At 39.3% G+C, this 22,868-nt stretch overlaps 1 protein-coding gene across 8 annotated transcripts in view; it reads right to left on the bottom strand.

The window, feature by feature from the left end:
• add1 (adducin 1 (alpha)) overlaps nt 1–22,868 on the bottom strand; it is a 196,230-nt gene that overhangs the window by 22,862 nt on the left and 150,500 nt on the right. For 5 of the 8 annotated variants that reach the window (XM_078561049.1, XM_078561058.1, XM_078561067.1 and 2 more), the window contains 4 exons: nt 20,551–20,637; nt 13,747–13,836; nt 12,345–12,431; nt 510–663 (listed from right to left, as the gene is read on the bottom strand). In XM_078561049.1, the coding sequence (XP_078417175.1) occupies nt 510–663; nt 12,345–12,431; nt 13,747–13,836; nt 20,551–20,637 (418 nt within the window). The remainder of the gene's footprint in view (nt 1–509; nt 664–12,344; nt 12,432–13,746; nt 13,837–20,550; nt 20,638–22,868) is intronic. The other 3 variants (XM_078561084.1, XM_078561039.1, XM_078561102.1) reach the window with 1 other exon arrangement.

The raw sequence follows: 22,868 nt of genomic DNA, 5'->3' as shown, positions 1-22,868 counted from the left end.
CCTAAACATCTGAATTACTTCGTAATACCCCAAAGATTATTCCAGTTGTTGGCAAGTCCATTGGCAGCACATGTCCTTAAAAGTTCACTCCTAAATGGATTCTTCCTCAGAGTTGCTAGATCAGATATATCTGATGTCTTTCTACAAACAGGAAGCAGCTGCCATTGGGACCAAAAGTCAAGGTGGGACCAGGCAAATAAGGACTATTCAAAACAGCTTTTCAACTTTTTTTTGTGAACAAGTGTACAAGTCTACATTTGATATAACAGTGCTGAAAAGTACCAAGTGTCATTTTAATCAGATGTAGTGCACATGTACAGTCTACAACTGTTTGATTGCACCATGCATGGAATGACTTTAAAATTTTATTTCTAATTAAGAAAGCTATATATATTTTAGTATGAACAGGCTATTTTAATGCAATGAAGTAAATCAGATTTAACTGAAAGTATAACTAACCCTAAAACAAACAAATTAACAGGTTTTGACAATGGTTATTAGCAACTTGCCTTCAGGCCCCTTCTGCTTGCGTTCAACTTCTTTGCGGTACTCATCAAGTTCACGGTCTGTCAGCTTATTAAAGGGATTTGGCGCAGTGCTCACAATTACTCGTGGCTGGTACTCCTTCTCAATGATTGCCTTTGATGCAGTCACCAATTCACCCTGTGTAAGCAAAGCAAAACTACTATCAAATGTTTCAATGACCTACAAAATTCAACATTAAATAACTGCTGAGATGACATATATGAAACATTGATCATTTGACAGGTAGTATTTCACAGCCAAGAGAGGAAATGTTGGGTCATAAGGCACTTTGGGAGGAAGGCCCTTTGTACACAAAGTGAAACCAGGTAGTTCTCACAATGTGGCCAGGTCATCACTTGAAGCCTGCCTCCACTTCACCTGTGGCCTCCTGCAAAATTACTGCTTCATGTGCCTTAGAGTCTTCACGTACAACCTACCTTGCTGTGGGATGTTTTACCAGCCTCAAATTCAGTTCTGAATCATCTTACTTTTTGCTCTATCAGCAAGAAACTGATTTTAGGAACATGGCTATCACAACTTCCAGATATAACAAATGAAGTAGTACTACCAAAATTGTGCTGGAGGTTGAGCTAGATTGAAATAGAACTCTGGTCTTTTAGACTTATCCCTTATCGCCAGCCCATCCACTTATCTTCTGGGGATAAAGTGGCCTGCACTTGGCAACACTCCATAGAAGAATACTTGAATTTAGAAACTTGCCAGTTGGGGAATTGCAGACACAACTTTCTGGCTTATCACTCAGCATACAAAGATACGATTTTCATTCTGAGAATAGGCTTTGAGCAAAATATTGATTGGGGCTGTGTCTCTTTACTAAAAGTTAATTGGACCTACTTCAAAAATCATACTTTTGTCTGTAAAATCCTTCCTGCATGCTTCTCTTTCCAACTCCCTAAAGGTGCTGCCTTTGACTGAAGAATGGATACAAAATCTCCAGTAACTTCTAGTCCCTTGCTCAAATGATCATTCAAACGATCTTAAGGTTTAGACGCCTTGGAAAGTATCATAGCTGAACCCAACTTTGCCCTCACAAATGTCCATACACACAAACTTTTGGATCACTGGATAGTGGTCTGGACGTAGCATTTTTCCCTTTCCATAGCAATGAGATACCAAATTAATTGTAACACTCCAACAACTGCCCCAATAGCAACAAAAAAGATTTGCATTTATTTTGTACCTTTCGTGACCACAGGATGTCCCAAGAACCTTACAGCCAATTGAATACTTTCAAAGTGTAATCACTGTTGTAACACAGGGAATGCAACACTCAATTTGAGCACAACAAGCTCCCACAATCAGCAATGTAATAATGACCAGATCATCTGTTTTGGTGATGTTAATTGAGGATTGACCAGGACATGGGATAACTCCCCTATTCTTCTTTAAAATAGTGTCACAAAACCTTTTACATCCAGGGGGCAGACAGGGTCTTGGTTTAACATTTCACCTGAATGACATGCAAGTAAACTGCAAAGGTTATCACCTCTACTGGTAATTGAACATATTTCTTGCCAGCAAGGCAATTTTTAGGAGGGCAGAAAGTTCACAAATGTTCATGATTAACTTTGAGGTGATTTTAACACAACTTCCAGTTAAGTCAGCATGGTACGATATGTTGTCTCAACCTGCACTTACACTACATAATATTTCAGTGCAATATATTGTCAAATCGACAAAACTTGCAGTGATTTAGATGTGAATATAGGAGGTATGATCAGTAAGTTCGCAGATGGCATGAAAATTGGCGGTGTCGTAAACAGTGAGGAGGAAAGCCTTCGATTACAGGACGATATAGGTGGGCTGGTAAGATGGGCAGAGCAGTGGCAAATGGAATTTAAGCCTGAGAAGTGTGAAGTGATGAATTTTGGGAGGACTAACACAGCAAGGGAATACACAATGAATGGTGGGACCCTAGGAAGTAAAGAGGATCAGAAGGACCTTAGTGTACATGTCCATAGATCCCTGAAAGCAGCAGCACAAGTAGATAAGGTAGTTAAGAAAGCATATGGGATACTTGCCTTTATTAGCCGAAGTATAGAATATAAGAGCAGGGAGGTTATGTTGGAGTTATATAAAATGCTGGTTAGGCCATAGGTGGATACTGCGTGCAGTTCTGGTTGCCACATTATAAGAAGGATGCGATTGCACTGGAGAGGGTGCAGAGGAGATTCACCAGGATGTTGCCTAGGCTGGAGCGTTCAGCTATGAAGAGAGACTTGATAGGCTAGGGTTGTTTTCCTTAGAGCAGAGAAGGCCAAGGGGGGTTGCTGATAGAGGTATACAAAATTATGAGAGTCATGGATAGTATAGATAGAAGGAACTTTCCCTTAGCAGAGGTGTCAATAACCAGGGGACATAGATTTAAGATAAGGGGATTTGAGGAAAAGCTTTTTCACCTAGAGGGTGGTTGGAATCTGAAACACACCGCCTGAGGGGGTGGTAGAGGCAGGAACCCTCACAACATGTAAGAAGCCACAGCATACAGGGCTACCGGCCAAGTGCTAGAAAATGGGATAAGGATAGGTGCATGATGGCCAGCACGGAAACGATGGGCTGAAGGGTCTTCTCTGTGTTGTATAACTCTATGTATCTGACTCATAGAATAAATGGGTATCTTTCAATTCTTCACTCATACAAACGTACAAGGTCAAACAACAGCTAATGATCAGGTGCCAAACTAAATTCATTGCAACAAGTCACTGAAGGGGTCAGTTAGCTCAGTTGGCTATGTGGCTAGGGTTTGGTTCAGAATAACACCAACAGCACGGGTTCAATTTCCCATTGCGACCGAAGTAGACTTGGTATCTGCCTGCTCACCTTGCACCTGAGAGTGAAATGAAGAGGCAAACCACCACTGCCAAAAAAGTAGCTCAAGGATGAAGCATCAACAGATAATGATCCAAGGACTTGCATTCAGGCACAGCACACGAATGAATGATGTCACTGAAATTAATTTAATGCATTTGAATGTATCTTTCGAATTTCATGCCAGCCAATAGACATACCTACCCTTAAATAACCTGGATATTATGAAAGCATGCAGAGAAGCCCTTAGTGGTGATAATAGTGCTTGCCAGCAAGGCAATTTCTACACTGGATTTACTCTCAATTAATACTGAAATAGTTTTCAGGAAAGTGAACTTTTTTTGTTGAAAAACTATAGGAAGTACACACATTTAAGTCTTATTCTTAATCAAATGTCTAAGAGCAATTAAGACGTATCATGCTGCTTAAAGCAAAATACATAGGGACAAGTTAGAAAATTATATTTTATTTAAGGTTATAGAGCTAGAACTTTTATTAAAATACATAGAATAAGTATGCATGTTGTTGCCAATGTAAACAAGAACATGAAAGCATGCAAACATTATTATTAGATTGTTTCAACACATGGCAAAGTTCAAAACACACAGTCAAACGTATCATTGTCGCTTGTTCTGAACAATAGCATGTCAATAGTAAAATAAATGTGTACATTAAAAAATGAAAATTTCAAATTTTTTCATACCACCATGCGCCCGCCCCACCCCACCCCATCAATCCCAACACCAAAATTTTGACCTCTGCAGGCCCCAAGAATTTAATTAATTCTTGGAGTGTGCGCAATGCTGGCAAAATCCAGTTATTCCTCATTCCTACTTTCCTACAGCAGTTTCATAAACCATTTCAGAAGGCAGGTTACCAGGTGGGACTAAAGTCACACAACAGGTTAAATTGGGTAAGGACGACTAGTTTCCCTCCCCAAAGGGGGTGAGTTAAATAATCAGTTGGGTTTACACAACATTCTGACTGCTTCATGATCACATTTACTGGTACTGTAGTAGCTTATTACTTCCAGATTTTATAAATTAAATTCAAATTCTTAAACTACCAAACTGGGATTTGAACTCTCATACTCTGCACCACTAATACATGTCTTTGCATTACTAGTCCTGAGACAAAACCACTATGATACCATAATTATGCAAAGTTACAATTCTATCACCCTTCTGATAGTGTGCCCCATGGCTGTACTAAATTGGTGTCAGCACGCTTTTTGACGACACGATCCAGCATTCACTCTTATCCTTCCCAGCCCATCTCTCCTGAGCCCAGGAGCTGTTGATGCAATTGTAATCCTTCCCTGCCACCAGCCCAAAAGAGTTCAACTAACTTGCCACAGGCCAAAATAAAACAAAATATTTGCACCAAGGTTTAGCACCAATAAATCTCAACAGTAATCTGGAGTATTTTTTTAATCATTCATGGGGTGAGGGTGTCACTGGCTAGGCCAGCATTTATTGCCCAGCCCTAATTGCCCTTGAGAAGGTGGTGGTGAGCTGCCTTCTTGAACCGCTGCAGTCCCTGTGGTGTAGGTACACCCACAGTGCTGTTAGGGAGGGAATTCCAGGATTTTGACCAAGTGACAGTGAAGAAATGACGATATATTTCCAAGTCAGGAAGGTGGGTGGCTTGGAGGGGAACTTCCAGGTGGTGGTGTTCCCATGTATCTGCTGCCTTTGTCCTCCTGGATGGTAGTGATCGTGGGCTTGGAAAGTGCTGTCTAAGGAGCCTTGGTGAGTTTCTGCAGTGCATCTTGTAGATGGTACACATTGCTGCCACTATGCGTCAGTGGTGAAGGGAGTTAATGTTTGTGGATGTGGTGCCAATCAAGTAGGCTACTTTGTCCTGGATGGTGTCAAACTTCTTGAATGATATTGGAGCTGTACTAATTCAGGCAATTGGAGAGTATTCCATCACACTCCTGACTTGTGCCATGTAGATGGTGGACAGGTTTTGGGGAGTCAGGAGGTGAGGTGAGCCTCTGACCTGCTCTCATAAGCACAGTATTTATATGGCTAGTCAGTTCAGTTTCTGGTCAATGGTCATACCCAGAATGTTGATAGTGGGGGATTCAATGATGGTAATGCCACTGGGGCGATGATTAGATTCTCTTTTTTTTTGGAGATGGTCATTGCCTGGCACTTGTGTGGTGCGAATGTTACTGATCACTTGTCAGCCCAAGCCTGGATATTGCCCAGGTCTTGCTGTATTTGGACATGGACTGCTTCAGTATCTGAGGAGTTGCGAATACTGCTGAACATTGTGCAATCATTAGCAAACATTCCCACTTCTGACCTTATGGTGGAAGGAAGTTCATTGATGAAGCAGCTGAAGATGGTTGGGCCTACAGTACTACCCTGAGGAACTCCTGCAGTGATGTCCTGGGACTGGGATGATTAGCCTCCAACAATCACATCATCTTCCTTTGTGCTAGGCATGACTCCAACAAGTGGAGAGTTTTCACCAATTCCCATTGGCTCCACTTTTACCATGGCTCCCTGATGCCACACTTAGTCAAATACTGCCTTGACGTCAAAAAAAAGCTCTCGCCTCACCTCTGGAGTTCAGCTTTCTGTCCATATTTGAACCAAGGCTGTAACGAGGTCAGAAACCGAGTGACCCTGCCAGAGCCCAAACTGAGCGTCAGTGAGCAGGTTATTGCTAAGCAAGTGCCGCTTGATAGCACTATTGATGACCCCTTGCATCACTTTACTGATGATCGAGAATAAACTGATAATAGGCCGAGTTGGATATGTCCTGCTTTTTGTGTACAGAATATACCTGGGCAATTTTCCACATTGCTGGGTAAATACCAGTGTTGCAGCTGTATTTGAACAGCTTGGCTAGGAGCGCAGCAAGTTCTGGAGCACAAGTCTTCAGTACTATTGCTGGAATATTGTCAAGGCCCATAGCCTTTGCAGTATCCAGTGCCTTCAGCTGTTTCTTGATATCACGTGGAGTGAATCGGATTGGCTGAAGACTGGCATCTGCGATACTGGGGACCTCTGGAGGAGGCAGAGGCGGATCATCCACTTGGCACTTCTGGCTGAAGATGTTGCAAATGCTTCAGCCTTTTCTTTTGTACTGCTGTGCCGGATTTGATGTGCCACTAAAGACAGAAATTCTGAAGAAGCTTGTTGTGTTGCCTTTGAGCCAAATATATTTTATGATCATCCTGCAATTGATATATAATTTCACTTCTAATGATAGTAATTCAAGAACTTGACAAAAGTAATGAATTTAAATAATTTATGCTGATTGCTCATCTACAGTCATCTATTTTTGCCCACAGAAGTATTTCAATAATCTGTGCAGACATATTATCCATTACTTTTTCAAGAAATAGGAACTTGAAAGGCATGCCAGAAAAATCTCACAAAAAAAAGCACTGATAAGAAATGACTTGGATAATGGTCTGCTTACCACATCTGCTTTTCATTCTTAAAATGGAAGGCTTCCTATATAGCATCAGTATAAACTTGGGTAACCAATGGGGAGGATTCCATGATCACCACCTCTGTAATAAGTTTCTGATGTCATGTAAGTGGGTTACTTGCACGACCCTTTCCTATGCCAAATAAAAGCATTTGGAGTCCTTTACAGAGCAAAAGGCAAAATTTTATCTCTGCTGTACAAAGAAGCCCTTGTGAAAAAGATACAGTACATCCAGTTGGGTGAAACATAGGGTAATATGAAGAATGCTTCCATTAAATAAAACAAACTAACAAGCGATGAGATTGGTTATCAGTCTCCATTGCATTATTCATTAGATAGAAGGCAGAGCATTTACGGAAAGTGGGACAGGAGGAGATTTTTGGATTCAATGCACATTTTAAAAAATACCCTAATTCTCAGTAAAATCTATACAGTAATGCCTGGCAGAGGTAACTGGACTGTTCCTGGTGTTAAGCTTTGCAGATGCCTTTCAGAAATAATTGGTTTAAGATTGGCTCAAGATATAAAAGTGGTTAGCAGAGGAACTTTACACCTATTAAATGTTGGATCAAATTCAGCAGATATTGACAAGATAAGTAGCTTCCCTTCTGCTACTGCAATAAGAATCCTATAATGTATTTGAGTAATCTCAAACCTGATCTACAGCATACAACTGCCTAAATTGTCAGCTTCAATCAAAAGCCATGAATTATGGTTGGGGGAGGAAGCACACAAAAATTACACTGGTGAATTAGGAAGGTGCATCTATTGAGATTATGGCCACCCAGGTCTGAAGACCATCTGCTTAAATCACTAAATGCTACTGGGTGAGCCCATTGGCAAAAGTCATCCTTATAAAAAGACCTTCATTTGCTCGAGTCTGTTGCCTGGGTGCTGCTCAACATCCACAAGCACACATCCAACCATTTGCATCAGCCAATGCCATTGCCAATCTATATTTTAGTATTCTGTTCTTAAAATGTGGGTATTGCTGTCAAGGCCTATTATTAAAAGTGGCCAGAGCTCCCTGCAACGGAAATTACATGATGAATGGTGCCATTTTCATTGAAATGCTCAAAATGCTCCAAATCTTACTAACTGATAACAGACCTGGCTCAAAAAAGGAAGGACTGGGTATCATATATTCCTGGGTACAAGGTATCCAGGAAAGATAGGGGGAAAAAAAAAAGGAGGGGTGACTGACAAAGAATATTACAGTGCTGGAAAGAAAGTGGCTACCCTGGAAAGGTCAGGAAAAGAATGTATTTGGTTACAGTTGTTATGATAGGTCCCTGGGTGAGGTCCCCCAATTTGTTATGGTCCCAAACAAGGTACCCCAAATTGTTATGCTCCCGGGTGAGGAGGGATGAACTGGCTACCCTTCTTTATTCAACCGCCTCGGTTGATCGCAACAAAGTTAACTTAAAAAGGATCCCTTCCCTCGTGGACACCTTTTCCCAGTCCAAATGTATTTGTTTTGGAAGGAGCCAATTTAACCGGACTTTGAGTCCAAGGAAGTGAGAGTTTATTAGTTATTAAAATGCGAGAGAAAATAATAAAAACGCAACACACATACCCGCAGATTTGAAATCAGAAGTGAGTCCAAAATTACAAGTTAAAAAAGAAATACGAATCAGTCTTTGGCTTGTCCATGAAGAGTGGGGTTCACCAGGGGTCAGTGCTGGGACCTTGGCTATTCTTGATATATATCAATGATCTAGACTTCAGGTCTACAGGGCACCATTTCAAAATTTGCAGATGACACAAAACTTGGAAGTACTGTGATCAAGAGAACATAGACAGGCTGGAGGAGTGGACGCATATGCGTCAAATGAATTTGATGCAGGGAAGAGTAAAATGAGGCAATATAAAGTCAAGAGCACAATTCTAAAAGGAGTGCAGAAACAAAGAAACCTGGGGCTATATGTGCCCAAAATTGTTGAAGGCTGCAGGGCAAGTTGAGAAAGTGATTAAAAAGGCATGTTAGGTCATGGTCTTTATAAATAGAGACATTGCGTTCAAAAGCATGGTGGTTATGATGAACCTTTATAAAACACAGCCTCAACTGGAGTACTGTGCCCAATGGACACCACACTTTATGAAGTGAGTGAAGGCTTTAGTGAGGGTGAAGACAAGGTTTTTGAGTGTGGGTCCAAGGATGAGGAACTTCAGCTATGTGTAGAAACTGGATTTGTTTTCCTTAGAGAAGGTTGAGAGGAGATTTGCTGGAGGTGTTCAATTTCATGAGGGCTCTGGGCAGAGCAGATAAAGAGCAACTGTTCCCACAGGCAGAAAGGTTTAGACAGAGGACACTGATTTAAGGTGAATGGTAAAGGTGACATCAGGAAAAAAATTGTTTTTACATAGCAAGTAGTTAGGATCTGGTATGCACTACCTGGCAGTATGGTGGAGGCAGATTCAACTGTGGTTTTCAAAAAGGAATTGGACATAAACTTGAACAGCAAAATTTTGCAGGGCTACAGGAAAAGAGTAGGGAGTGGGACTAGCTGAGCTGTTCGTGCAGAGAGCCAGCATGGACATGAATGGCCTCCTTCTGTACTGAAATCATTCTGATTCTATGGCCTTTGTACCAACAGGACTTGAATATGTTGGCATCCAAAATTGGCTATCACAATGAGAATGTAAATCCTGAATTTTTGAAAGACCTTGGTCCAAAAGTTTGTAATTGGCTATTAGCATCATTCTTGAAGGTTGAATTTTCTATGATGTTAAGCAAAGATCATTCGCCTACATTGTTCTCCTGAGTGTTTGCTGTAAGGTGCTCAAGCGACTGCTTGTCCAACTTATATCTCTAGTAGTTGACAGTGCACTGATCCCAGGTCAGGTTGGTTTCCACAGAGGCAGCAGTGCTTGTGACCAAGTATTTGCCCTAATCACATGCAATGAAAATGGATTTCTGGAAACATTTCATACTAGGGTTGCGTTTCTCGATCTAACAAAAGTCTATAATACAATCTGGTTTTCCAAAGAAAATAAGGTGCCACGAAAATGATAGATCCTTGGTTAAGGAATTCCAGGAGCCAATACTGAACCTTGAAAATCCAACTCTGGCTAAGATGGTGTTCAGGAACATTTTGATTAGCTATAATGTTGGTTCTGACTCTTGTAAGTGGAAAATTAATGAAGAAATAACAGATTTATATAGCACTTTTCATGCCCTCAGGATATCCACACAGCAAATAAATTACTTTTAAAGTGAGTCACTGTTGTAATGCAGGAGACACAACAGCCATTTGCACACTATTAATTCCAATTTAAAACCTCAAATAGTAAAACTGCTAATTCTTATCAATACTTAAGGTTATTAGTGAATGCTAACTTTTCAGCCCGACCTGCAGAAGGGAATTCTGGTTTTTTCTCAATTTTGCCATTATTAATGAAAGTTTCAACTAAAGTGAAGTTGCAGCACACAAGTCACCAGTTCTCCTTCAGGGGTCAAAACTTCAAAACATGCAGTGGAAAGACCTGCTTTGGTCCACATAAAAGACTGAGAAGCAAGCTACAGGGTAGACTTATGACAAAATGGGGAAATGGTTACAGAAAGGAAGGATTCCACAACGGTCCTTCATTAACTCTCTGAGAAGGGAAGACACCCTCAAGGCATGCACAACTTTGTCAAAGCCACTTATATGAAGACTTGAATGAAGCAGCTGATGAATAAACTGTACTTAGCTTTGGGCCAACGCTTTTGTATTAAGGTAGCTTGCATGGGAGAAAGCTGTCCAGTACACATCATTTCAAGCTGAGAACAAATGTATGTTTGAAGAAACACAGGCTTAAGAGGATATCTGCTTGGAGGTAACTAGAGATGAGAATGCACATTCATCTATCAAAGTTTCAGCAGGTAACCATAGTTGGTTGCAGAGAGGCCAAGAAGTTTCCCCTGAAGTTCTACATCTCTAACTAGTGGAATGCCCATTCAACATTCCTTTATGTTTCCTCTGTTGTAAAAATAAGAGAATATCAGCCCAGGCAGTGCTGGAAAATGGGATTAGAGTAGTTAGGTACTTGTTTGACCGGCGCAGACTCGATGGGCCGAAGGGTCTTTTTCTGTGCTGTAGACCTCTATGACTGCATGCATTTCTGTCATATTAAAGAACAGGATCTGCGTGTCTCAGATAGCAAACTGAAATTTATGAATATTGTGTCCTCGTACTGCTTTATGCTTCTGTTTGGCTAACTGTACAGCAGGATTAATGATTGGCTTGTTTACTAGATAAGTAGCTTATTTAGCTATTGAGATGCATGTGGCCAGCGTGATTACAAGTGCACATTGTTAGTATGCACAATTCCTTTAGCATGAGCCACAAATCCCACAGAACAAGACAGCACAAAATTTTGATTTTAGATATAGATTTTAAGGACCCTGAGGCAAAAAGTTTAAATGCACACAAACCCTTCAAAACTATTTTCATCTGTTGCATAAAACAAAGATTGAGGTCACAAAGGCAAATATAGAAGTGCTTAGAAAAAAATTTCACCTATATCTCCTTTCCCCTCCATGTGGTCCTCCAGCTCTATAACTTCAATATTTTGTTCCTCTGACTTTGGCTGTCTACATATGCCCTTCCTTCCCACTGCCCCACCAAAATGCGAAGGTCAGCAGCTGCCCCTGTTTACTTTGCTTTCAACTCCTTTTTCTTTGCATAAAGAAATAAACTTTACAGACTGTGTAAAGCATGACTAAATCTCACTGTGTCCAGAGAAAACATTCTGAAGAACAAATACAGGTGGGCTCAACAAGTTTGAAATGTGACCCTCAATCAGGTTGGGGGCAGGGGGAAGAATGGTGATAGGAAGAATTTTTTTACTACAATGTACTCAATCTCTTCATTGAACATAGCTTTTGCTACTATTTGGGGAAAATTCTCTATTTCCTCCCATGGAGACCTGCTGTTTTGGGCCTTGCAAGCATCTATGATGCAGAATCGGTGATCTTCATGAGAGGGGAATACTCCCTCTCCTTTCCACAAATGCTCTTCTTACTGTGAGCTGATAGACAGAATTAATATCACGAACATAAATTTGAAAGGTAGCTACTGCAGCATAGTTCACAAGACTCTAAATTTCAAGGTCACAAATCTATAAATTAAGGTGGTCTTGGGTTAAAATATTTCCTGCCAGTTCAAATTGAAGGATTTTGGGGCCTTTTAAATTTATGCTGCATATATGCAAATTTGACAACTATTTCTTGAAAACTGATTTCAGCAATCACATTGTTCACAACCTATGCTTGCTTGCTTAATGTACTGAAGTTAAAAAATATCAAATACAACATTTCACGTAAGCACCAGTAAGCAGGATCCAAAATAACTATGCTCTTAACATTTGAATTTTACTTTGGTCCTATAGCACCCTGCCCTATTCTTATGGATTTCAGCAAGCCAGAATTTAATAGTAACAAACTTTTATTCTGGATTTTTAAAAAAATCAAGCATTTTGGAGTAGAACAGAGTTATTGGGTGAGGAAACATGATAATAGGTGCAGAGTTCAACAACAACAGGTCAGTATGTACCTTTCTAACAGGGTTAGCGGGATTTAAGGCTTGCTTTGAGAGATCGAGACCATCAATAAACTCCGTACAGTCTGAGAGAGGTGCATCCTGCAACAGTAAATTGAGTAAACAGTGCAAACCATACCCTCCCTTAAAGACTGGATAACTCAAATCCATCATGATATAAATTCATTTTCATGCAATTTATGTATCCAGTAGCAGGATGGCTAGGACAGGGTGGCATGCAGGCTATAAACCCAACTCTAATGATGTGCACATAGGGAGCTTTCAACCAGTCAAACTTTCATGATCTCATACACTATTACTTTGTTATAGAAACTTCACCAAAAGCTATAAAGTAATCTAACTAATCCTGTATTGAATATGTGCTGTGAAGAAAACTATTTTTGTCGTATGGGGTGCCTGATATTAATTGTTAAATTTTAAGTCAGTTAATCGATGCTTGAAAAAAAAAATCCATTTATTATTCACCTCAAGTAGACTGAAGGATTTAAAAGATGTAAAAGACCAATACAGCAAAAATCCTTCGCATATTTTCAAATTTATTATATCATCAATTTTGGATAGAGATAACTTGAGTCCCTAGAACCATTTTTACTCCAACTAATTTTCATTGCACAGAAGTAGCCAGGAAAATTCTCATTAATTACACAGGTCATAAATTGATCAACTTATGCTGTTCAATTTTTTAAAAAATTGTATTTAAAAGCACATTTCAAATCATATCAAAATACATTAGGTGCTACACGTATTGATGAAAATAATCATGACATAAGCTGCAATCTTTTCAAATTGGAGATATTATCTGCAAGTTGCAAACAGACACTCTACACTGACATAATACAGTTTATGCAAAGGTTTCAGAGGAAAGCTTTGCAGTTTAATCTCCTTGTGGCATTTTCAGACATTTTGCTATTTTGAATGATGAAACCATTTCTTTGATCTTGTACCAGAGGCCCAAGAACTTCCTAGATTTTAAGTTCTGAAGTATACTTGATCAATCCCCATTTAATTAAATGGTACAAGTAAAATGAGGTTTTGAAAGCCTGACTAGTATACTCAGCATGCTTACGATGTGTAACACAGTCATATCTAAAAGTACATAAGAGCATGCACAAATGACTGCATTCAGCAATGGTTCGCAGGAGCTTCGATTGGCATGCTATTATTCGACTGTCAACATGATTTTTGCTCTGCCATATCTGCATTCTTGCTCGAATGTTTTGAATATTAGACACAGTACAGTTATCACTAGAACTTACCTCCCACATAGATAAATTCTGCCATTTAAAGAATAGTGTTTGCAAAACGTTAGGGAAAGATAGTGACAGATTGACAAACGAGATAATGACAACAGAAAGAAGTGCAGAATTTTTTCTTCTATGTAATGTTAAGTTCTCACCTGAGCAAAGGACCTATCCAGCACGACACCACATAGTAACTGAGATTGAGGTCCTGCAGTCTTTATATCCTGCAAATTTTGTTCTCGGATCTATAAGGGAAGGAAAATGAAGGAAAATCATTATTTTTCACTTCATTCAAGGGCAACTCATTACTATGTAACATGTGTACTTTTGATTGGCTGAATAAAATGGTACAATTTTGCACTTCAGTAAGTCTTTTACTAAAAGAATGCACCATGGATAATTGAAAATTACCACAAACAACTCCAAGGAAGTGGTTCAGAATTAAACATAGGGATTGCAATATAGACTCAGATTAAGGAAAAGTCACATTATTATAGCTATAACAGGCACAATTTCATCTCACCATTGCATAAAAGTTATTTATTTTCCCACTGCAACTCTTGCACATTCTGCCATTCTGAACTGGAAGGATATAACATGCCTGTAGACATTCAGTAGAATTAGAAATGTAGGAAGCAGCACTGGCCATGCAGCCCCTTGAATCTGTTCCAGCATTTAATTAGATCATGGCTGATTTGTACCTGTCATTTATTGCAAAGGGAATGAATATAAAAGTAGGGAAGTTTTGTTACAGTTGTACAGGGGATTGGTGAGACCACATCTGGAGTAGTATGTACAGAGAAGCTTCACTCAACTGATTCCTGGGATGAAGGGGCTGTTTTATAAGGAAAGGTTGGACAGATTGGGCCTGTATCCATTGTAGTTTAGAAGAATAAGGAGTGATCTTATTGAAACATGCAAGATCCTAGAGTGACTTGACAGGGTGGATGCTGGGTGTTTCCTTTTGTGGGAGAAACTAAAGCTAGGGGACACAGTTTAAAAATAAGGGGTCGTCTATTTAAAACGGAGTTGAGGATAAATTTTTTCTCAGAGGGTCATTATCTCTGGAATTCTCTTCCCCAGAGAGCAATGAGGCTTTAACTCCCTTGACAGTCAAAAATCTAACTCAGCATTACAATATTCAAAGGGTATAGGGGGTGGACAGGAAAGTAGAGACCACAATCAGATCAGCCATGATCTTATCAAATGGTGGAGCAGGTGCAAGAGGCTGAATGGCCTACTACTGCTCTTAATTCTTATATTTGAATGTACTCCACTTACATGCCTTTAATTCATATACCTCAACATCTTTGCCAAACAAAAATCTATCTATTTCAGTCTTGAACTTTTCAATTGACCACCCCGCTCTGGCCCCAGCCTCAACAGCCTTTTGGAGCAAAAGAGGTCCAGATTTACACTACACTTTGTGTAAAGGAGTCCTTCCTGATTCCGCTATTAAATGATCTAGCGTTATTTTAAATTTCATGTCCCCTCATTCTGGATTCAACCAGCCTAATATTTTACTTTTCATTGGATCAGGACATTTAGGTGATTCCATGCTCAAAAGACTGCAGAGGGAAATCCACAGCTTAGGGCCTAGGTAGCTGAAGGCGCAGCCACCTATGGTGGGACAATTAAAACCAGGATGCTCAAGAGGTCAGGATTAGTTGAATGCAGATATCTCAGAGGGTTATGGGTCTGCTTCCACAGATAGGGAGAGGTGAGGTCATGGACAGGTCTGAAAACAAAATTTTAAAATGTGATGGGTAAGCTGGATGTAATATGATCACAGGCAGAGTTTTGGATGGGCGCAAATTTATGAAGGGTAGAAAGAGGGAGGCTGGCCAGGAGTACATAGGAATAGTCGAGTGTCAAACTGACAAGGCATGGATAAGGGTTTCAGCAGCAGATGAGCTGAGGCAGGGGTGAAGTAGGGCGATGTTATGGAGGTGGAAACAGGTGGCCTTGGTAATGGCATGGATGTGTGGTTGGAAGCTCATCGAGGTAAAATATGGCACCAAGATTGCGACAAGTCTGGTTCAGCCTCAGTTGCAGAGAGAGGGATGGTGTTGGTAGTGGGGACTGAAGTCCCAAAAGCTTTGGTCTTTCCAATTTTTAATTGGAGGGAATTTCTGCTCATCCATTACTAGATGCTAAACAAGCAGTCTGACAATTTAGCAACAATGGAGGAGTCCAGAGAGATGGTGGTGAGGTAGAGCTAGGTGTTATTAGCATACAAGTGAACACTATGCCATGATTTTGGATAATGTCGCTGAGGAACAGTATGTAGATGAGAAATATGGGGGTTGTGGGGGGGTTGGGCGCAGGGCAGGGATAAATCCTTGGCGGACAACTGAGATAACAGTGTAGGAAAGGGGAAAGAAGCCACTGCAGATGATACTCTGCCTATGATTAGATTGTTAAAAATGGAACGAGGCAAGAGCAGTCCCACCCAACCTGCTGACGGTGGAGAGATGGTGGAGGAGAGGATGGTGTAGTCAACCATGTCAAAGGCTGCATGCAGGTTGAGAAGGACCAGACGGAACAGTTTACCTTTATGGAGAATTAAGACTTGTCGTGGAATAAAGAAATGATGGACAACAAACAGGAAATCAAGCAACTTGCACACAGCTTTACTACTAGAGATTGAGAGTTCTATCTAAAGTCAGAGGAGATAATTTGGCCATGGATGTCAACAGATAAGGAAGGATTAAGAATAGAAGGTAGAAGTGATAGTTGCTGGATAAATTTGAGAGCCATGAACACTGGGCTTTTTTAAGAACTGGAATAAGGTTTTCATTGTTCCAATGAATGTTATAAAAATAAAATCATGTAGCCACTGCTCTTTGAAAGGAAAGGAGAATGCATGATCTGAAGCGAGTTAATGAATATCAAGTGAAATAATCAAGAGACTTGGGTGATGAGTGAAGGTTGTCACTAATGTGAAGGGTGAGTGAGAGGAGATACAGCTAAGGAACTGCTTAAGTAATTCAGGAAGAAAAACTGAAAGGTGAACCAATTACAACACAGGCACAATAATTTGAGGACACTGTTTAACCATTAATGCAGCTTTGATGGGGCTGCATATGATGGTAACTAGTTTAGAAGTACACAATGGCACATTGTTGATGCTTTGGAATTACAGACAGATTAAGTGCTGAAAGTTTGAATGGTGTGCATCATAGGCAACAGAGCAAGAATTGTGCTACAAATCAAATTACAAATTATGCATTAAAATTAAACTTTAAAGGTGCGGGATAATATCAGTGTAAACAGCAATTTCCATAGCTTTAAGGGCAAGAGACAAGTAGCTGTAAGGGTAAGAAAGGGAGACAGATCAAAACAAATTAAGATATTTGGTAAAGATTTGGCAGGGGGGCTACCGAGAGATGTGGAGAATTTTTTAAAAAAAAATACAGAAAACCACTATAATCTGGAATCCCCTGCAGATGGAAGAAGATTCAATAGTGACTTTCAAGAATGAATTGGATAAAAACTTGAAAAGAAAAAAATGCAGGGCTATGGAGAAAGAGCTAGATTGTGGGATTAACTCTTTCAAAGAGCTGGTGCAGGAATGATGGGCTGAATGGCTTCCTGCTGAGCTGTAAGATTCTATGATTCCAATCAACCTATGACTCTATAGCAGAAGATGTCAGCCTTAAACATGCTATACAACTCCTCACCTTACTTGATTCAACTTTGCTCTGTCACAGTATTACATCAAAGTAATTGCATGCTTTGGATTTATGCAATTTATTTAGCAATCTGGATTGCACAATTGTAAAAACAATTTGTTTTAAGGTATTTCTTTTTAAAACATAAGAATGCAAATATTGAAAACCCAAAACTCCTTAAAATCACTGTTGCATCCCATTTTAGTGAAGCTTTATAAATATATACTAAAATAATCTTTAACTTTTAATTTGCCCCAAAGATGGCACTTTTAAAAAAAATTAGGAAGTTACTACATCAATAATATGCAAACAGGCGTGCTTTCGAATCAAGCGGGAAACACTGCTGCCGACATTCACCTATGGAGCACATGCCCTTTAATATTAGCAGACCACAATACAGTAAAATACATCAAAAATAGAAGAAGGAAGAAATTCAGCTTAAAATTGAATTAGGAAATAAAACAAGAGATGGTAGCTAAAAGTCTAAAAATGTATCTAAATCCTGATCCATTTCCTGCCAGTATTGTAGGAACTAAAACTGACATTAAATTAAAAAAAACCTCCTTCAAACAAGGTGGCACCCCTTGGGTAACAAAAGAAATGCTCATTTACTGAACAGATTGGAGAATTGCCTAATTGCCTAATCTACCAAAACATAATAAACAAATCAAGTAATTGCATGACATTTTGAGCTATTGCTTTCAAACTGTTTAGATCTTTCAGCAGGAAGACAGAACCAGGCACTAATAAGATTACAGAAAGACAAGACGTACAATGTGCAGAAGGGTGGCAGATGCAGTCCAGTGTAGATAAAGTTGGAATATACATTTTGGGGAAAGGAGCAAATGAAGAGTAGAAAAAGAGAGATCCAGAGGGTACAAATACATCGATCATTGACGGTGAAAGTGCGTGCAGAAAAACCCCAAAAAAGGCAATGTGGTTCTGGGTTTTATATTAATATAAAAGCAAATTATTAATTTGTACAAAAATACTGATTGGGCAACAAATGGAGTATTGCAAGCACCACAATATAGGAAAAAAGATTTGTATTTCTATAGCGCCTTTCAGGACCACAGGATGTCTCAAAGCACTTTACAGATAATGAAGTTCTTTTGAAGTGCTTTCGCTGTTGTAATATAGGAAATGCAGCAACCAATTTGCACACAGCAAGATTCCACAAACAGCAATGGTGATAATGGCCAGATAATCTGTTTCAGTGAAATCAACTGAGGGATAAATATTGGTCAAGACCACCAGGGATAACTCTTCTTCAAAATAGCACTGTGGTATCTTTCATGTCCACCTGAGGGGCAAGTCAGAGCCTCGGTTTAACATTTCATCTGAAAGACAGTGATAGTGCAGCAAACCTTAGTATTGCACTGGACTATTGGCCTTGATTTTATACTCAAGTCTCTGGAGTTGAACTCTCACACTTCTGATTCAGAGGTGAGAGTGCTACCCAACTGAGCCACAGTTGAAAGGGTACAAAAGATCACAAGAAAAATATAAAAAATGAGAAGTTATAATTATGAAGATGATTTTAAAAACCGATTACCTCCAGTGTAACAAAAATTTGGAAGAAATCTAATGGAGGCATTTGCAATTACAAAACCTTGAGAGGATAATTAATACAGTTTCCATGAGTTGTGAACTGATAGCATGAGGGTACAGAATCAATATTGTAACTAGAAGAACAAGAAGTGATGCTAGAAGAAATGGAATATTTGAACATGAAATAATTTACTACAATTGGGTAGTGAGATACCGAAGATAATATAACTTGTTAATTGGATCCACACCAAGTTAAAACTAAGACACAGCTGCTTTCTTTGCTGGAGAGAATTTATTGACTTAGTTCACAGTCAACCCCCAACGCCGCCAATGTCCCAGCTATTCCCCATTTATAATGTTTCTGCTCGGTTTCGAACCGGGGACCTTTCACGTATGAGGCGAACGTGATAACCACTACACAAACACTGGCCTATCCCCCATTTATAGGTGTACAAATACCCATCACCTGTTTAACAATGTAATTGGCATTAAACCTTAACAATGTTATTAATAAGACATTGACATAACTTAAAAGGAAATTGGATAAGTATTGATACTCTTTCGAGTTATCAACAGTCACAGATTGCAACTCTTTTCGAGTACAATCACAGTTCTTGGTTTCCTGGAGTGGGACATGAACCCACAACCCTCTGATTCAAAGGCGAGGGTGCTATAAACTGAGCCACAGCTGACACCTCTGGATAAGTATTGATACTCTTTCGAGTTATCAACAGTCACAGATTGCAACTCTTTTGAGTACAATCACAGTTCTTGGTTTCCAGGAGTGGGACATGAACCCACAACCCTCTGATTCAAAGGCGAGGGTGCTATGAACTGAGCCACAGCTGACACCTCTGGATAAGTATTGACAAGGGACATAAGGAAAGGGTTGGAAAATGGGATTAAGAGAATAGCTAGCTAGTATCCGCATAGAGTTGATGGGCCAAATGACCTCCTCTCATGCTTATTGGCAGATTCAGGCACTGGCTAAATCAGATTGTTTTCTGACCAGCACATCAGAGAATTTTGACCCTTTTTAATGCCACACCCCAGAACATGTTGAAGTTCCTATGAAGAAATTTGAATCAGTTTAAATTTAATTATTATTTCCTGGCAAAATTTGAATTTTGAAAAATATTTTGAACACCATAGCCATTTCATCATTATCCAGGCACATAAACTGGATAGCAGAGAAAGACACTGTGCCAATTTCCCACACTTCCCCATCTAGGGAGGTGGAGGCATGTGACTAGGAGGAGAAAAGAACAGTACTCCCTGAAATTTGATGCAGAACCACAAACACCAGCATAAAGGATTCCTAACAGATACCAAACAGGGAAGTGCTCTCATACAAGCTTTGGTCATTGCAAGGTTCCTAGCAGATGTTTGTTTGGCAAGGATGTAAAAATATTTTGCTAAGTAAATGATCTTCTAGCTTTTCCTTTTCTATGTTATCCTGTCACTTTAAGAAAAGCTCTTAGAATCTTTTAATTACAAAGGCCTAAGACAACTGACTAAAAGAGCCCATACAGAAAGCAGACTGAGACTGAAACACCATGGATAGGTGCATTGCTGTGCTACATTTCTTGAGTTAAACAGAACTTCCTAAATTAAAAGTCCCTTTGATTATGTCGCACTGCTTAAATTCAAGAAATATTCCCCTCAGCAGCATTAAAGAAAAGCAATATAGTGTTTAGTTTCAGAATAAACACTTTCAAGTCATTCTTGTCCTACCTTATTCCTCATCTCTTTGAACTCACGTGGGTCAGTGTTTAGTGGCACAAACTGGTTGGGAATTGGACCAGCAGATTCTTTTGTCCACTATAAACATCAAGAATACCAAATGGTCAGTATCCAGGTCAGCTTTTATAACTCTAAAACAAAGTGAGACTGTAGATTGAAATAAATCATGCATTTACTAAAACATTCAGTGCATAAACATGGATTGCAGCAAGAGCATTGAACCAATGCTGATACATTGTTCCCCTTATATTAAGGTCATTGTTCCCAGTATATTAAGGTAATTGTTTGAAATTGTTCACAAGTCCTGCCAATTGTACTTGTTCATAAATATAGTAGCCCCTCCCTAAAATATTCAAACCACTAGCAATGACTAGAAATTATAACTTTAAAAAAATGTTTTGTCCATTTGAGGAAACAGTTACCCAGTATGATTGCCGAAATTATCCAGACATTAAGATTCAATTTGGTGGTTACATAACTATTTAAAGCATGGTCCATATAATTGCATTTAATAATTCTTCCCATCTCCTACTGAGATCAATGCCATCAATCAAACATTTTGTGCAGTGCATTCAGGATTTTGCTACCCTACTAGCAAGGGGTTAAGTTTGAACATGCTTAATAAAATTGGTTAGCCAATAAGGTTGTGCCAACACTTTTTCATTGTGGGCATCGTTGGCTAGGCCCGCATTTATTGTCCATCCCTAACTGCATGAGAAGGTGGTGGTGAGCTGCTTTCCTGAGCCGCTGCAATCCATGTGGTGTAGCTAACCCACGGTACTGTAAGGGAGTTCCAGGATTTTGACCCAGTGATAGTGAAATAATTTTTGCTAAATAACCACTAGAAGTTATGTAAAGGGTATTTTATTATGTTCCAATTGTTGTAGGAATTGTTGAAGGGTGTTAGTGTTGGGAAATAGGACACTTTTCCCACCAGATATTAGGATTAAGTACACCCAGATTAGTGTAATTAAATGAGTGATACGTATATTTCTATTCTTGTAAATAGATGCATTTAGTCTTAAATCTGCAACTCCTACTGTACATTGATATCTCAACTGCTCATGCCAGCCATCCTTGTGGCCTCTAAGCTGAAGAATCATAAATGGTTTTGAATGGTTGTTTTGTGTGTAATAGAGCCAAACTGAGGGTAATTAAAGTCATTCTGCTTAAGGCAAATTTAACTAGAAGAGGACCAAGAGGAAGTTAATGGACTAGAAACTGCACTAAAACCAAGTGTTAAGAAGAAGGGGCAGAATGTGCCTATACATCATTGATTCATTGCTCTGCAACATTTACACAAAAGCAAAATTAAAGCATAAAATGACCAGTTGAGGGAAAGGAAGGGGTGGTGGTGTGATATTGGTAGTCCAGAAGCTTGGTGAAGGAGTTTTTTTAATGTGCAAATCATGAGTGGGCATCACCAAAGTTCTGTACTGGAAACGATAATACTGATTAAGTACATCTTATGGACATGTAAACTAGAATTAACAACCCAGATTTTACAATATTCCCATGGTTAATTTAGTGATTTCTAGCATTGCTGATCCCTTCTGAAAGTACATTTTCAAAACCACCCCACAACAAAACCACCACAAGCAAACTTTAAGCACTTAATGATTTGTTTTTAAAAGGCTGAATCCTATCCTCCATGCATACTTTTTCTGTAGATGAGTGGGTCTGACTAGTTGATCATAACTTGCAGCCGACACAAGTAACAATTAATCTCCTGTGTTTCAATGTACTCATACTGAAGCTTTGACCAGTTGATCAGAACCCACCAAGCATATAAACAATGTGCAGAGAGAATAAGCATGAGCCACTTCAAGTCCGTGAATGCCATGGACTTTTTTTTATTTCTCTCAGAAATAAAGCATTTAGAATTTATGTAGAAAATAACAGAAAATAAAGCTTCGGATGCTCGTCATTCCTAAAAAAAAAGGGGTAAATTGGGATGGATATGGAAGAATGAATACTCACTCATAACCATTCTTCTGACAAAAAAATTACAGCACCTTTTCACCAGAAATAATTTTAACACAGTCAAAACAAAAATACCACAACTAATACTATATTGAGAGAGACCACCACATTAGAACAGTCAGAAATAAAAAAAAACCTTTGTTTTGTTTTTTTTAAAAATGACATGACATTAAAAAATGATTAATTTTAAAAGGTTACTTAGTCTTGAGAAATCTTACGTACAAAATGATAGCAAACCAATCAGGGCTATGATACAGCCATCACTCTGTTGTGACCACGCCAAACTTCTGGTTATAGATGGACAAGACAGACCAAACAGAATGTTC

Source organism: Cetorhinus maximus, chromosome 2, assembly GCF_964194155.1.
Source record: "Cetorhinus maximus chromosome 2, sCetMax3.hap1.1, whole genome shotgun sequence".
Taxonomy (NCBI): domain Eukaryota; kingdom Metazoa; phylum Chordata; class Chondrichthyes; order Lamniformes; family Cetorhinidae; genus Cetorhinus; species Cetorhinus maximus.
This window is presented reverse-complemented; position numbering and strand designations above follow the sequence as displayed.